This window comes from Chelonia mydas, chromosome 21 (assembly GCF_015237465.2).
Source record: "Chelonia mydas isolate rCheMyd1 chromosome 21, rCheMyd1.pri.v2, whole genome shotgun sequence".
Lineage (NCBI taxonomy): Eukaryota > Metazoa > Chordata > Testudines > Cheloniidae > Chelonia > Chelonia mydas.
This window is the reverse complement of record NC_051261.2, coordinates 874,009-890,360: the sequence shown is the minus strand read 5'-3', so window position 1 is coordinate 890,360 and position 16,352 is coordinate 874,009. Positions and strand designations below refer to the sequence as shown.

The following is a 16,352-nucleotide window of genomic DNA, read 5'->3' as shown; positions in this document are numbered from 1 at the left end:
TCTCTCAGGAATTGCAGTGAACAGTAAGTGTATGGAGAGAGAGCAGTAGACTCCAATCCTCCCACAACACTCACAAATGTGATTCCTAAAGATGGAAAAATAAATGTTTTAAGATCGAGTCTTCTTCTGCATGACCAGAGAGGTTTGGGGTGCATTTAGATGTGGAGCTCCTCAGAGTGGTGTACAGAGCTGAGAACTGTCAACATTGAAATAATGGCCCAAGTTTCTTTGAAAATGGAACATCACACCAGCACTCTGGCAGCAGTGACGAATATGGCACAAAAGCCTAATCAGACAGAGTTCAGCCTTGTCTCACTTGTCTGTGATACTGTGGTTTCAGTGATCCATGCATAGAGGTAATATGCTTAAACACTGAAGTTACAAATATTCAAATTGGAATTGAGGTGATTTTTTACAGAAACAGCAAGGATAATTAACTCCTGAAAAGATTCTCAAAGGCAGTGTGAAATTCCCCATGAGTTGGACTCGTTAAAACAAGGTTGAATGACTTCCTAAAAGATACACTCTAGTTCAACCACAAGTTATTGGGCTTGATGGTGTCACTCATGTAGCAGGCAAAATGAATTCTCTCCACTGCCAGATTCACTGGATGAAACTCTTTGCCCTGCAATATCCAAGAGTCAGACTACATCATAATGGTTCCTTTCTAACATTAAAATCTATTAATCTGGATTGTTCAACATCAGTGTTCTTTTTATTCACTATCATTTCAAATTGTGAAGCATTTTGTGACTACAAACTTCATAATACTGTTCCTTTCTAACATGTTAGGAACAGTCTAGATTCTGTGTCCGCCACCAAATTGCAGCAACAAGCAAATGGACAAAGAGAAACATACACGTGGTCTAATGGTCCTAAAAGAGCACTTGCAACCCACTGCATTCAGAAAATATGATGCCATAGAATTTATTAACTCAAAAAGACTGAATAATTGCAAAAGCTATTATAGAACAAGAACTTAAGATGGAATTTTCCCCAGTACAATTGATTTTGCATCAGGGACACTGATCAGCAGAGAATGAACAGGAGGTATGCAAATATTTTTCCACCCTTGTAGGAAGTGGCCTGTTCCAGGATAGTGGCCACCAAGAATAGTATTGGTCCCTTGTAGCAGTTTCAGCCCCCTGTATAGCTCACAGATGTTTGTGTGGGGCTACTGCTGATGCTGAGCGTCAGTGATGACAATTTGAGGAACTGTTCGAGAAATCTATAATTCTTGCAGAGAAAGGATGGCCAGTGTTGTCCAGCGAGCATGCTGCAGTAAAGGGTGGGCACCCTTCCCCAGTTAATGATCCCAAAAACATATAAATAACTAAAGATTTTACAGGTTTATTCTTCTAAAAATAATGTTATAAGCAAAATAACTGACTTTAAATTCAAATCAATGAGAGTCTTTTGAAAAGTTATCTTTCCAATGGAACATAAAGTAGCCCTTTGATCCAGGATACAGACTCCCGACAGTTCCCATTTATCTTGCAGATTGCACATTACCATTTTCACCTGGGTTTGGCAGCCCAAAGGCATGTGGAGTGTCATGTGAATACAACTGAGACACCAAAGAGCCCAGAAATTACTTGAAACCAAATCTACCCTTTGTAAATACCTGAATTCTATTACAACAGTAGAATGAACAGTGAGAATAATACATATTGAACTTTCTTAAACATTAGCAGAGTGGGGATGTTAAAGCAATATTGTGGCTAGTCACCACTTTGCTATCTGGTTAAAGGGATATAAGGGCTGTCAGGATATAAAAATCCTGTATTTAAAAAAATATCTTTCCTCTTTTACCATCAGCTGAGATTAACCGATGATTACCTTAAAAAAAAATAAATCTCATTTTCTTGGTCTCATTTATGCTGCTTGGTTTCAGAGTAACAGCCGTGTTAGTCTGTATTCGCAAAAAGAAAAGGAGTACTTGTGGCACCTTAGAGACTAACCAATTTATTTGAGCATAAGCTTTCGTGAGCTACAGCTTTTCTTTTTATTTATGCTGCTTGTGTCTTTGTTTCTCTCAGCTGAGATGGTGAAAGTAGCATTGCGAGTTTCACTTCTAGGCTACTGTGCACTAACAAACAGGGGACGTTCACATTGGAAGATCTCTCTAAACTAACTTTAAAAAAAAAGAAAATTATATGAAAATATTGTTTGTATTCGGGTTTGTGGCCCCCTCACCTCCCAACTAGCCTTAAAAAATTCCTGGGTTTGAGTCCCACCCCCACTAGACAGAACTCCTACAAGTGACTGATGACATACTTAAGGAGATTTGGCCACAGCTATGCATATGCAAACCCAATGTAAAATATGTTTTAAAAATAATCAGGTTTTATATCTTGAAAAATCCCAGCAGACAAAAGCATTAACCAGCAAGATGAGTACTGTGCTGCTTTCACGCTGTATGCTTAGATTTTCCCCAGTTAGCTCTCTCTTTTGCCAAATCAACTCAAAATCAGTAGAAACATTACACTCTGTAATGGATGTTGGGCATGGAGGATACAGCAGCCTTATTCTTAAAGGTGTTAGAATTAGTCAACTAGCTTCCAGTAGCAGAAATGATTTATGGAGAACAATCAGAACAGTAAACATACAGCTCAGCCATGAAACTCTTGGAAGGTAAGTATGTTTGCTGCGATTTTTATTGAGATTACCCCATGAGGAAGCAACATACGCAAAGGAGGAGAGAGAAGAGAAAGAAGAACAAGTGAGAGTGCATAAGGATGGGTCCAGTTTCATCATGACCATACACCTGGTTTAGATTTGACGATTGTAGTAACAGAGCTATGGTGTCAGTGCTGATGATAAGAGGAGTGAAGTGCTAGAAAGCCCTTAGATAGATCAGACTTATCCTGGCAGGAGATCACCACTGATTCATACGGCGCACGAGAGCCCATGTACAATGGGGCCAATTCAAAGACCAGTGAAATCAGTGAGAGTCTTTCCATGGACTTCTCTGGGCTTTGGATCAGGACCTAGGAAATGACCTGATATGACCCAGAAAACAGAACCAAGGAGAACAAACAAAACAGAAGAGCAAAAAGAAGAGAAGAAGCCTTCCACCGACACAGGAACATAGCTCAAGGGCCTGCCCTCATGCTGCAGGGGCAATGATACACAATGCAACACTAGGTAAGAGCTCAGCACACAGAGGAACTAGCTCCCAAGTGAGTTTGTGCTTGCACTTGACCATCTTATCTACAGTCTCTCCAATTTGCCTGCCCCAGACTTTTGCTCAAACATGCATTTCCCTGATCAAGCCAGTCACTCTCTCTGGACTTGGCGAGAATGAGCCTCCTACAGCAGGTTACCCTGAGTGAACGAGGGATGGATGTGCTCAATTTGGCTCAGCCGAATAATAAAGTAAGGCAGACGTTCCTGAGGTGAGAAAAGCAACTGTCACAACAACACTTCCAGTGTTATAACACACAGGGAAGAGGGCTCTTGAGATCTTATGTACTCTGGTGTGGTGCGTCTGAGACCTGAGTGCACCGGAGGCTGTTAGAGTTAATGGCCTTTTTATGAAGGTGATTACAGTTAAATGTAACTAGGAGGGAAAGTACAGTCAGTTGCCTCACACTGGTCTTAGCCACAGTTTTTGAACTTTTTTAACAATACTGGTTTAGGAACACACAAAGTTAATATGTGCAACCCCTAGTGTGGATGCAGTTATACTGGAGCTTGTTACAGAATTTTAGAATCATAGGTTAGAAGGAACCACAAGGGTCATCTAGTCTAACCCCCTGCCAAGATGCAGGATTTGTTGGGTCTAACCTGTCCAAGACAGATGGCTCCAGCCTCTCTTTGAAAACCTCCAGCGAAGGAGCTTCCACGACCTCCCTAGCCAGTCTGTTCCATTGTCCTACTGTTCTTACAATTAAGAAGTTTTTCCCTGAGATTTTATCTAAATTTGCTATGCTGTAGTTTGAACCCATTGCCTCTTGTCCTGCCCTCTGTGTAGCAAGAGAAAACAACTTTTCTCCATCTTTTTTTATGGCAGCCTTTCAAGTATTTGAAGACCGCTATCATGTCCCCGCTTTATCTCCTGTTTTCCAAACTAAACATACCCAGTTCCTTCAGCCTTTGGTCATATGGCTTGCAATTCATCCCTTTGATCACGTTTGTCACTTGCCCCTGGATCCTTTCCAGTTTCTCTACATCCTTTCTATACATTGTTGGTCAAAATGGACACACTACTCCAGCTGAGGCCTCACGAGCACTGAGTAGAGCGGTACTATCACCTTCCGTGACTTCGATGCCTCTGTTAATGCAACCTAAAATAGCATTTACTTTTTTTGCAATGGCATCCTATTGCTGACTCATGTTGAAGTTGTGATCCACCACAACTCCCAGGTCCTTCTCAGCAATGCTACTGCCAAGCCAGTTATCCCCCATTCTGTATTTGTGCATTTGCTTTTCTTCTGTAAATGAAGCACCTTACATTTATCTGTTGAATTTCATTTTGTTGTCTATAGTCAAGTTCTCCAATTTATCAAGGTCCCTCTGAATTTTAGCTCTATCCTCCAAAGTCTTGGCAAATCCCCCCCGCGTTGTGTCATCTGCAAATTTGATCAGTAATGCTCTTTATTCCTATATCCAGGTCTGTAATAAAGATGTTCCACTTTATTCCATGCTGATTAGGCCTCAACTGGAGTAGTGTGTCCAGTTCTGGGTGCCACATTTTAGGAAAGCTGTGGGCAAATTGGAGAAAGTTCAGAGAAGAACAAAAAAAATGATTAAAGGTCTAGAAAACATGACCTATGAGGGAAGATTGAAAAAATTGGGTTTGTTTAGTCTGGAGAAGAGAAGACTCAGAGGGGACATTGTAACAGTTTTCAAGTACATAAAAGGTTGTTACGAGGAAGAGGGAGAAAAATTGTTCTCCTTAACCTCTGAGGATAGGACAAGAAGCAGTTGGCTTAATTGCAGCAATGGGGGTTTAGGTTGGACATTAGGAAAATCTTCCTGTCATGGTAGTTAAGCGCTGGAATAAATTGCCTAGGGAGGCTGTGGAACCTCTGTCATTGGAGATTTTTAAGAACTGGCAAACACCGGTCAGGGATGGTCTAGATCAGTGGTACTCAACCTATTTACCATTGTGGGCTGCATCCACTACTACTTATATGGCCCTGAGGATGTCACATGGACCACAGCTCTGTGCTGATTGGGCCGCAGGTTGAGAAACACTGGTCTAGATAATACTTAGTCCTGCCTTGAGTGCAGGGGACTGGACTAGATGACCTCTCGAGGTCCCTTCCAGTCCTATGATTCTATGTTAAACACCACCGGACCCAGACCAGATCCCTGTGAAACCCCACTTGAGACCTTGCTCCAATCTGACAACATGCCATTACTAGTTACTCTTTCTTTGCAGTTATCAGTACAGCTTATTCCTGTACAAATACACCAGCAAACTGGGATATTTGTGGCCACATTAGAGGATTGAACTACTTTGACTATAGGTGTTTCTCAACTCATATGATAAGAATGATACAGAGACTGTGTAGATCAACCCTTGCAAGTGTCCTACAGAACCTCCCACTGAATCCCCTGTCCAAGGATCCTAGAGTAAAATCCACATTGCACAACCTTTGTCCAGTCTCATTAACTTTATGATTTGGTATTTCCCAACAGGCAGGGTTCTACTTAGGGGGGCTATAGAAAAAGTAGATGAGAGTTTGCAAGCTCAAACATTAACACCAGAGCTTCCCAGAAGCTGGAGTCATAGTTAGTGTGTTTTTAACAACAAATAGCATGTGTTACACTGTTTTAACAGAGAGAATGCTTCTCAGATGTAGATTCAGCTAGTTAATATGCTGCAGACCCAGCCAAATAGGATATTTAATCTTCATATGGTTGAACTCATGACCTTTAAACATCAAATACCGGCTGTAAAGAAACAAGATTTCTTAATACTTTCCTATGATGTGCTCTGACAGCATGTTTTCTAAAGAGATCCCTTAAACACTGCGCTAGTTGTCCCTTTTCCCACACAGTCTGGCAGAATAAAATAGTTCACATTTCCAGGTAATCTACAAAATTTGCACAGACCCAGCTAAGAGAATCTTAGCAGCCAGAGATACCTGCCTCTTCTGCACAGGGCATCCCCAGGCCACGATCTTTCCAGGTGGGCTCTTACTTTCAATAACCTGAGCAGATGCAAGACACAAGACCCAAAGTCCTCACAATAGGGCCACCTCAGAACACAATCATGATTGCTTAGAGAAAGCAGACAACACATTATGCCAGACTCACAATTCTCTTATGTCCCCCCCGGACACATAACCAACCACCAGCATACCGTTTTAGAAGTGTTTTTGCAAATCAAGAACTACATCTTGTCACATAAGAAAATGTACAAGTTTCCAGTTACTGACAGACAAGACAGTATACAACATTTTACTACCAGGGTTTTCATGGACCTGTCCCAGTAAGGAGGGACCTCTGACTTCAAACAATGGGATCAAGAAGCCACAAGACAAAAGGGCCCCAGTCAAGAATCCAACATGCAGATCCCAAACAGCACTCTCCACAATGCTGCCCATTTCTGTGCATGTGCGCGTATCACTGGAAGCTAATGTTTTACGTTCAGAGATTTTACTCTGAAATAAAATATCAGTTTCACACTAGCCAAAAGCAAAGTTATTTTAGGAACTACACTTGTATATAGCGTCAACAACGATTATTTGGGGGTATACAGTAATTAGAGTAGCAGTTCCCTCTGCATTTGAGGAGGAGCAGGCATGTACCTGATTATGGAAGTATCACTAAAGAGCTAACTTTACCTCTCAACATTTTCTAATTGGAGGAGGAAATCTCAAAGTAAAATCTATGATTCTGCTACCAGCAAGCTGAAACAAAACCCTCACCAGCCACTGTCTATGTGGGGTCCATGTTAGGGCTTTGAGCTCCCTCTGTCAGTTATACACCACCTGTTCTTCCTAGAGAAAACACACTGTCAGGTTGGATGGGATTTGGAATTGCACTTTGCTTTGGAATCAACAATGGACTGCATGGCAAAGGCATGGCTACTCACTGCAGCTTTAGACCTAGCTTTTCCACTGTCAACCAGATCTTTATCTTGAAACTGCTTTTTGAGAAGGTGTCTGAATTTAATAAGTCCTGAACAACACTTTTTACAGACTTCTGTCAGGCCTCTGATTCAACGCCTCAAGCAAGTGTGTGGGATTTGATGAAATGACTTAGTGTCATTGACAGAAGAGCTCTATAATGGAACGGAAAGCTACACTTGACTCAATGGCAGATACACAGCTTGGTTTCCTAGCTCCACAGGAGTTTGGCAAGGCTGCGTTCAGTCATGATCGTTGTTCAGTTTCGGCACTATTGGTTGATGGATAAGCTTGAGGAGGCAGCTGTTGGTGATGCTGTGCTGAACACCATTGCACTCCGAGATCTTGAATACGGAGATGACATTGTCTTGTTGGCTCAGTCTGGTGTATCTACAACTGATGGCTGATCTGGTCAGGCAAGAAGCAGCATGCATTGGTCTGGTTATTAATCCAGATAAAATTAGGTTCCTGGCCATTACCATCAAGCAACCTCCAGCTCCAGATTACAACCAGTTTACTATTAACTTGTTTGGATGAAATATTGAAAAGATGGGAACTGTCAGATAATTGGGCAGTGTCAGGGACAGTGCTGGAGGAGGACGCTTGAAAGATGTGGACACTTGTACAGCAGAACGTGACGCCACATTTCAGGCCCTTCAGTGGCCGCTGTGAGGCTATCATAACATCAAGCTTGCTACAAAGCTGTGGATCCCCAGAACCACGGTTATATCAACTCTGTTGTACGGAAGTGAAACATGGGTGCTGAGGAAGGCTGAAGAACACAGGCATGACATTTTCAGTTCTCATCGTCTTCATCGACTGTTCTGTATCAAATAGCAGGACAAGATCAGAAACAAAGACATTTGAAGCTGAACCCAGCAACCACGTCCTTCAGCACTGGTTTATTTTCAGCAGCTTTCTTGATATGGACATATCAGTATGAAAGACCAACTAATTCTGAAGCACATTTACTAAGGAATGCCGCTACATGGCCAGTGATCATGTGGGTGCCCAAAACTTTAATGGTGTGATAAAACTGCCAATGATAGAATCATAGAATAGAATATCAGGGTTGGAAGGGACCTCAGGAGGTCATCTAGTCCAACCCCTGAGAAAAATACCATCTTCAGGGGGGTTTGAACCATCAGCCTTTCAATCATCAGCTACAGTTGTTAATCACAAACACAGGTAACTGCCTCAAAAAATAAAAATTCCATTGTGTGGAACCATATTGACATCCACAAGGATCATCATCAGGGTTGGAACCTTTACCTTTGCTACACTGCCACTTGAGCTAACTGAATAACAGACAGCTGTAGTAGGTTGTCATCCTAACCTGACATACTGAACATCCAGCCCGACCACCTTAAGGTCCTATCCAGAGATCAATCCAGGAGGCACTTGATCTGCAAGGAGGCATGTCTGTTTGGGATTTACCACAATGATGATGATTGGTTTTGAAATATGCTACTTTAGCTCATCTGGTCACAGAGTCCAATTCCAATGGTACATTGGCTAGTGAAGGACCGACCCAACATACTCTCCCAGTTATACAACACCTGTGGTATTACAAGAGTGCCCTTACTTGTAAGGCCTACTTCATGCCAACTAGCAAATGGTATCTTGCTCCAGGAAGAATCTCCATGATTTGTGCAAAGATTCGCTCATACTCTGCTGGGGGTAGAACAAGCACCAAAATCCCATCAGCGAACCAAGAAAACTTCTGTGTGCTGATCTCTGAATTAATTTCCTTCCTCATTCTGCAAACCCCTGCCACAGATGATTCTGAAGTCAGACATAATCAGAAGCCAGATCAGTTTTCTGTGCTATATTTTATTGCTAGCTTCTCCCCCACTTTTGGAGGGACTGCATGCACTGAAGTCTGGAGCAAATACTACACACTGTGCAAGCCAGTCAGAAATCCAAGACTCCTTCCCCATTGAGAATGTCCCCCAGCTACTCTTCCCAGAGATTCATTTGACAGAGGCTGTATTTGAAATTTGGTGATGAGGCAAATAATTTAAAAATAGAATTGAAAGTTCTAGACAAATCTACACAATTAATAGTCACCCAAACCGGTAAAATCCACTGGTGTGGCTACCTGTCAAATAACTGTCCACATATATTTCCAGCCAACATTAACAAGAGCAGCTGATTAGTTTGGTCCTACCTGGAGAGGAAGGAAGCCCTGGGCACAGTGACAAAGCAAGATGGAATGTACATGAATCTACCCACTAAAACTGAAGAGAAAACAGATCCATTGCCTTGTGCTCCTTAGACATGGAGACCCCTCTTCCCCTCCCCAATGTCTACTGGAGCTTCCAGCTGGGAAGTTTCTCTAGATGAAGAGGCAGAGTCCAGTCACGCAAATAAACTGACCATGTGCATTTCTCAAAGACATGATCACTTACAAGTGCACCAGCTCTCAAGGGAACCTGAATCCTCGGTAATTCCCTCAGTCTGACAATGGGGAAAAGCTCTAAAGCTCCTTTGCAAACAGGCACTTAATTAACAAAGATCTCTCCTTTTTATTACAGAAAGATAGAGGATCAGAGTAAACGGCATGACACAATGGGTGTGCTGTGAGTAGGCGGTGTGGTGCACACAGAGAGCAGATACCAATCTGGAACAGGTAGCAGAGTATTAAGAAACAGTGGCAAAGCCATTTCTGACATTACCTGCCAGTCAGTGATTAGTGACATTTCTCAGATAGCCCTACAGGTCTTAATCTGATACAAAGGAAACAAACATCACTTCTAGCATCTACTCTAGAGGTAAAAGTGTTGTCATCTTTTTCACAGCATTTGGTGTTCAAAGTTCACTTTTCTTGTGACCAGTTTTCTGTTTGAACCTACCCAGGAAAAAAAAAAAAGAAATCCCAGTGCATCAACAGATGGGGCTTTCTCTGCTCAGTTAGCCAAGCAAGGAGGTAGATGTTCTCTTCAGATGGAGCACAGAAAAGGACTTTATACTGCTTGGCTGGCACCAGGTACTGGCAGGGCATCATCATGAGATGCTTTAGAGTGGCATCAAGACTCGTCCTCCAGCTACATCTGATCCAGGTATTCTTGGTGGCTAAAAGGGAAAAGCATCTTTGATTAGCTTTTACACTATTTCATGATGGATATGTGATATGACAGGGTATTTGTGTAATGAGTACTGGGGTAACCTACCCACTTTATTCAGCAGGGCAATGCTTTCTGAACAGCTGTTGGAAAGAATCTAACCCTCCATCACAGCATTCTTCATTTGTTTGAATTACTGCAGTTTTGTTTGAGCCGCCCAAGAATGGCACATAGTTCTCCCTTTGTTGCCTGTGAAGATGCAATTACAAACCCTCCTCCCCCCAAGAGCTGTGCTTCCCATGTTAGCTGTACAGAAGCAGGTCACAAGCCAACACTAATCTCAGAGTTGTGAAGATCATGAGTGGCACTGGTGTGAGAATAAGGAAGTATGAAGTGTGTGCTGGGCTTCTCTGGCTTAAACCAGTGTTTCCCAAAGGACAGAGGCAGCTGGCAAGGGGTCACACAAAGGGACATACAGACCAGAATTGCCAGTCCAATCTACAGAGACCATGAACAGACCACCCACTTTCAAACTTTGCTCCTAATTGATGAAACAAGCTTCAGAGAAGTAACTGGTTCTAGGTCTGGTTAAATCCACAGGACACCAACCAACAGGTTCTACAATACAGCAAAGGCTGTGGCAAGAACTGGTCCATTATAATCTACTTTTTCCAAGGCTTACAGATGCATTCATATGAGTTAAGTGAAAGATTTAATCACAGCTCACCTAATCACATCACAATGCATGACAATCCCATGCAGCCTTGATTCCCATCTTCACTGCTGTTGAGCTTTTTCATCCGGTATTGGCGGATCTCTCTCACCAATGTGTAAAAGGCATCTTCAACACCCTGAATGCAAAGAGTCCTGGTCAGGTATTCTCTCCCCCATGTGCTTGGACGTCACTTTGCACTCCATCCATCATTTTACTATTCCACCAAAGGATTCTTTGACATACTTATTCAAAACGCATTTCTTTCTCCAGGGCAGCTCATAGCCAACTGGGAGCCAGGAGGATCAGGGGCCAACTTATTCCACAATTCATTGCAGCAGAGAACCAGCATACATGCCCACATTTCCCATAATTAAATTCTTGACTTTGATAATTCTCCCTCTGAGGAAACCACAAACAAGCAGCCAACACAGCAGCCTTCCAAAAATGGAGGCAATGGCTGATTGTAGCTATAGGAGGAGGTTTCTGAAGCTTATGTCCTCAGTAGGAAATGGGGTTGTTTCTTGGCAAACTGCCTCCCTGTTCACGTTTTATTTTCAGGCTGTTTCTTAGCAATTTATTACCCCTTTCCAGATTCATTCTGCAAAGTGATGGAGCAATGCCTTGGGGGAGCCTACTGAACACAGGGCGATTAGTGGAGAATGCTCTCTATATAAACACACACACTCTGAGGACATGCCACTGACTTAGCTTCAACACTGGCCTTAATTAGAAGCCAAGGGAAACTTGGCAGTTTTGGGACAAAAATCCCATAAGAACAGCATCTGGTCTTACTACAAACTACTCCAGAAGAGAGGGATGGCTGAACTCTCATCTGGTTGGTAAGGACTTGGTATGTTTAGAACCCAGCTACTGAGGCCATCAAATGTGAATCTGAGGAGTCACCTAGGTTTTGATATCGTCCAGAGCAAAAGAAATTAAATAAAAGACAGAAAATATCATATTGCCTCTATATAAATCCATGGTACGCCTACGTCTTGAATACTGCGTGCAGATGTGGTCACTCCATCTCAAAAAAGTTACACTGGAATTGGAAAAGGTTCAGAAAAGGGCAACAAAAATGATTAGGGGTATGGAACGGCTGCCATATGAGGAGAGATTAATAAGACTGGGACTTTTCAGCTTGGAAAAGAGAAGACTAAGGGGGGATATGATAGAGGTATATAAAATCATGACTGGCGTGGAGAAAGTAAATAAGGAAGTGTTTATTCCTTCTCATAACACAAGAACTAGGGGTCACCAAATGAAATTAATAGGCAGCAGGTTTAAAACAAACAAAAGGAAGTGTTTTTTCACACAATGCACAGTCAACCTGTGGAACTCTTTGCCAATGGATGTTGTGAAGGCCAAGGCTATAACAGGGTTCAAAAAAGAACTAGATAAGTTCATGGAGGATAGGTCCATCAATGGCTATTAGCCAGGATGGACAGCGATGGTGTCCCTAATCTCTGTATGCCAGAAGCTGGGAATGGGCAACAGGGACTAGATCACTGGATGATTACCTGTTCTGCTCATTCCCTCTGGGGCACCTGGTATTGGCCACTGTCGGAAGACAGGATACTGGGCTAGACGGACTTTTGGTCTGACCCAGTATGGCTGTTCTTAAAGTTCCACTCTGCATGTTCACATGGAACTCAAAGGTAAAAATGGGAAAGTGATTTACACATCTCCATCTCCAGCCCCCTGCCATCAGTACCACAGAGGATCCGGGGCACTACCATATTTATAGTACCAAGGAGAGAAATCACACTGGAAAAACGGAAGCTCGTCACCTGTCTTGTTTTGGCTGACGTCTCAATGAAGGGGATCCCATAGCTCTTGGCTAGTTCTTGAGCCTGTTTTGTATCCACTGTCCTTGTGGGCAAGTCACACTTGTTTCCCACTAGCACCATTGGCACATCATCTGAATCTTTCACTCTCTTAATCTGCTCTCTGGAGAAAGAATACATTAAAAACCACCTTTTCTTGTACAAAAACTGAGTTTTAAACTGACATCTTATTACAAATCAGACATCAGTGCTGGAAAGGACCTCACAGGACTTAGCCTCTAATTCATCAACCAATATGTCTGTCTCGTTACACTGTCAGCGCATCCACCTTGATGTGCTCCCCTTTCGCTACTATCTCAGGTGTCTTGTCCTGTATGCTATGCCACTGAAATACCAGCTAATCTTCAACACTCTATCTTGATGACTGTTCCATTCTCCATTTGCTGACAATTTATGTACCACTCTAAAATACTGAGTCCGATTTTAAAAGGCATTCTGAAACCCAGTGTGCTGTATGGAATTTTTCCAGCATTTATTATTTGAAGATCATTGTCTTGCAAGTTTGGTCTCCACTAATTCCAGTGGTGAATAATACTCAATGCCAGTTGAAGATTGCGCCACTCCAGCCTTCCCCCTCCAAAATAAAACTAGGAAAAGCTTCCTCACGAAGAGCAGAACATACCTGTAGAGATTGATATCAGCAAATGATTTGCTGTTATTAATGGCAAAGACACAGAGGAAGCCTTCACCAGTTCTCATGTACTGGTCTCGCATAGCACTGTACTCCTCCTGCCCTGCAGTATCCAGAATGTCTAGCAAACAGGTCTCACCATCAATAACTACCTGTTTCCGATAAGAATCCTGCGGGAGATACAAAGACAACTTTTAAAACAAAGACAAGACTTAGTGCTGTTGCTGCTGCAATCCCTTACTTCAGATTCTATTAGTGAGTGTCTCAAAGGCACCTCCTAGTCCAAAGCCTAAAACTGGCAGCAATTCCATGTCCTGCTACACTTTCTCATGAACTCTAACTGAGGAAGCATTTCAAGTGCAGGGTGTATTGCTAGTGACCTTAACACAGCATGTACTTTTGTGACAAAAAGGCTTTCACCTCTGGAAAGGAAAAATACTGCCTCCTAGTGCACTGTTGCTGTAGGGGAGGAGGAGCCTCTGCTGTGATTCATTGAGGAGTATATCTACAGGAAGTTATAAAATTATATATCAGCAATGCATCTGATGAAGTGAGCTGTAGCTCACGAAAGCGTATGCTCAAATAAATGTGTTAGTCTCTAAGGTGCCACAAGTACTCCTTTTCTTATATCAGCAAAGGAAACCCAAACATCTCATAAAATAGTCCCCATGATGTACCTCTGTACCATACATCAAGGAGAATATGCCCCCAGGTACAGTGGACTCTATAATCCCCAAACAGAATCCCAGAAAGAAGAAACTAATATTGAGCATGACTCAGAAGAGGTTTCTCCAGTTTATGTCCTTTTTAGAAGGGGCAAGAGTCCAACATTTGGAGGTTGCTTTATACACTTACATCTGTTTTATTTTTTATGCATTATCACCTATAAACACAAATAATTCAATGCTATTTACCTCATAAAACATTACTCAAATGATACAACTAGTGATAATTTTACTGCATTAACTTCAGGATCATCCTGGCTAGACCAGCACCAAATAAAGCCCCATTAAACCATTGACAGCCTGTCCTGGGAACCAAGTCAAACTGCTGGTGGAGGACACAGGAATGTGCTTCCCCCGGATTTATGACCTACTCATAGTTACTTTTATTAGTTGTACCACAGTAGCAATGAGGAGATTTAGACATGGGCCAAGATGCCATTGTGCTAGGCGCCATCCAAACACAGAACAAAAATGGTCCCTTCCTCCACAGAACTTATTCAACGGACAGTGCAGTGGAGAGGATTCCCCCTCTTTCAGCAAAATGGTAATGATGAAAATACATGTAGTGATTGATTACCCATACAAGCAAATAAAGGCTACATGACTATTGGATGAAATGCACACAGGTGCCTACTGTACTGCAGTGCACCAATAGATGTGTCTCAAAATAGTCCTTCAAAAGAGGCTTAAACTACAACCACTTATACACACAAACACCCATGGTTTGCCTCATGATAGATATATTAGTTTCCCAAGTAGTTTCAGAATCAGATAGCACTCTCCCATCTCCTTTCCCTCTCTGTGGGACAACAGGGGGAGATGACAATCTACACTGTAAAGCATCATGTACAGAAACAAATAAGGTGTACATTAAGGTACATGTGGCTGACCTGCTTCAGCTCAAATGCCCAGAGTCTGGTTTACCTGGAATAGTGGACATTCAAAATAAACTTTTTGTAGATCTGAACATGAAGACCAAGAACAACTGTGAACTTCTCAACTTGAAAGTCCAGCGTGCTGTCAGCACTTAGCTGGGTTGTGCAATGTGGCATTGCCTGGGAAGACCAAGTAATAAATCTGCATGTATGCTGCAGTAGAGAAGGGTGAGTGAAACCTGTTGTACAAAAGTGCATTACAGCCTAAGTCAGCCTCACCTGGAGAGCTCGAAGAGGGATTGCTAACCTGCTGCACTAGTTCACAGGAGCTACAAATGCGTTTGAAGCTTGTTAGTTATTTCTGAGCCATGCCACTTCCCTGAATGGGTTCAAAAGCTGCAGTGCAAACACAGCCTAGCTGCAAAAAGTGACTAAACGTCAAATCAGCCACAAGAATGCATAGTCTGTTTCAGGAGCGTTGTGCAGATCAAGGTTTGTCTTCGTACGCCCAGCCTGCATCAGGGACTCACCTCTATGGTCGGGTCGTACTCGTCCACAAAGTGGTTCTGGATGAGCTGAATGGTCAGGGCGCTTTTGCCAACGCCACCAGCTCCCACCACCACCAGCTTGTACTCTGTCATCGCCCTGCTCGGGAACCTGCAGTCACAGCACAGAGGTCAGCGGAGTGAAGGCCCGGGACCCACTCACCCTGAGACACACGGGCGGCAGGGGTGAGCCGGGCCTCGGACCCCCACCCCAGAGAGACGGGGGCAAAGGCCAGCCCGGCCGCCCCGAGACATGGGGAGGACCCGTGACCCGCACTGTAGACAGAGCCCTGCGTGCCCGGGGAGGGGGCCTCGAGCCCCCAGCGCAGGGCCGGGACGCCGGCCCCGCGGGGTCTGAACCGGAGACAGCCCCGCGCCCAGCCAGCCGCGGGGCGGGGCACGTCCCGGGGAGCCTCTCACCTTACGGCCCGACAGGCTCCGCGGGACGCGAGAAAGCGGAACACCCCTCCCAAGTGGGTGCGTCCTTCCGGCTTCCGGCCCGCGCCGCAACGTCATCAGGCGAGGCCGGAAGGCGAGCACAGCCGCTCGGCGCACGAGGGCCCAGTCGCAGCGGAGCCTGTCGAGTCCCTGGCGACCGCCGGCCCGCTTCAGGCTGGGCTCCCCGCCGCAGCGCGTTGCAGGGGAGTGCGAGTTAGGGGCCGGCGCAGGCCGCGCCTGCGGTCCCCGCTCTGGGGGATGCGCCCCGCAGGCTGAGCGGCCTTCGACGCCGCAGGCCTGTTGCCGAGCGGAAGAAGGGCGAGGGCTGGGCAGGCAGCGACTGTCTCAGAAAGCACCGCCCTTGTGCTAGGCCCCAGCCCCTATTTTATACATCCCGCAGGCGGGGGGGAGTGATGCAGAAATAAG

At 44.0% G+C, this 16,352-nt stretch overlaps 1 protein-coding gene across 7 annotated transcripts in view; it reads right to left on the bottom strand.

The window, feature by feature from the left end:
* Positions 1-16,313, bottom strand: part of AMPD1 (adenosine monophosphate deaminase 1) — a 39,464-nt gene extending 23,151 nt beyond the window's left edge. For all 7 annotated transcript variants that reach the window (XR_006286794.1, XR_006286793.1, XM_043533324.1 and 4 more), the window contains exons 1-2: positions 15,909-16,313; positions 15,474-15,600 (exon numbers count right to left, since the gene is read on the bottom strand). Coding sequence is in view for 5 of the 7 variants with exons in the window: in XM_043533324.1 (XP_043389259.1) it covers positions 15,474-15,600; positions 15,909-16,004 (223 nt within the window). In the remaining 2 variants the exon portion in view is untranslated. The remainder of the gene's footprint in view (positions 1-15,473; positions 15,601-15,908) is intronic.
* Between the last annotated feature and the right edge of the window lie 39 nt (positions 16,314-16,352).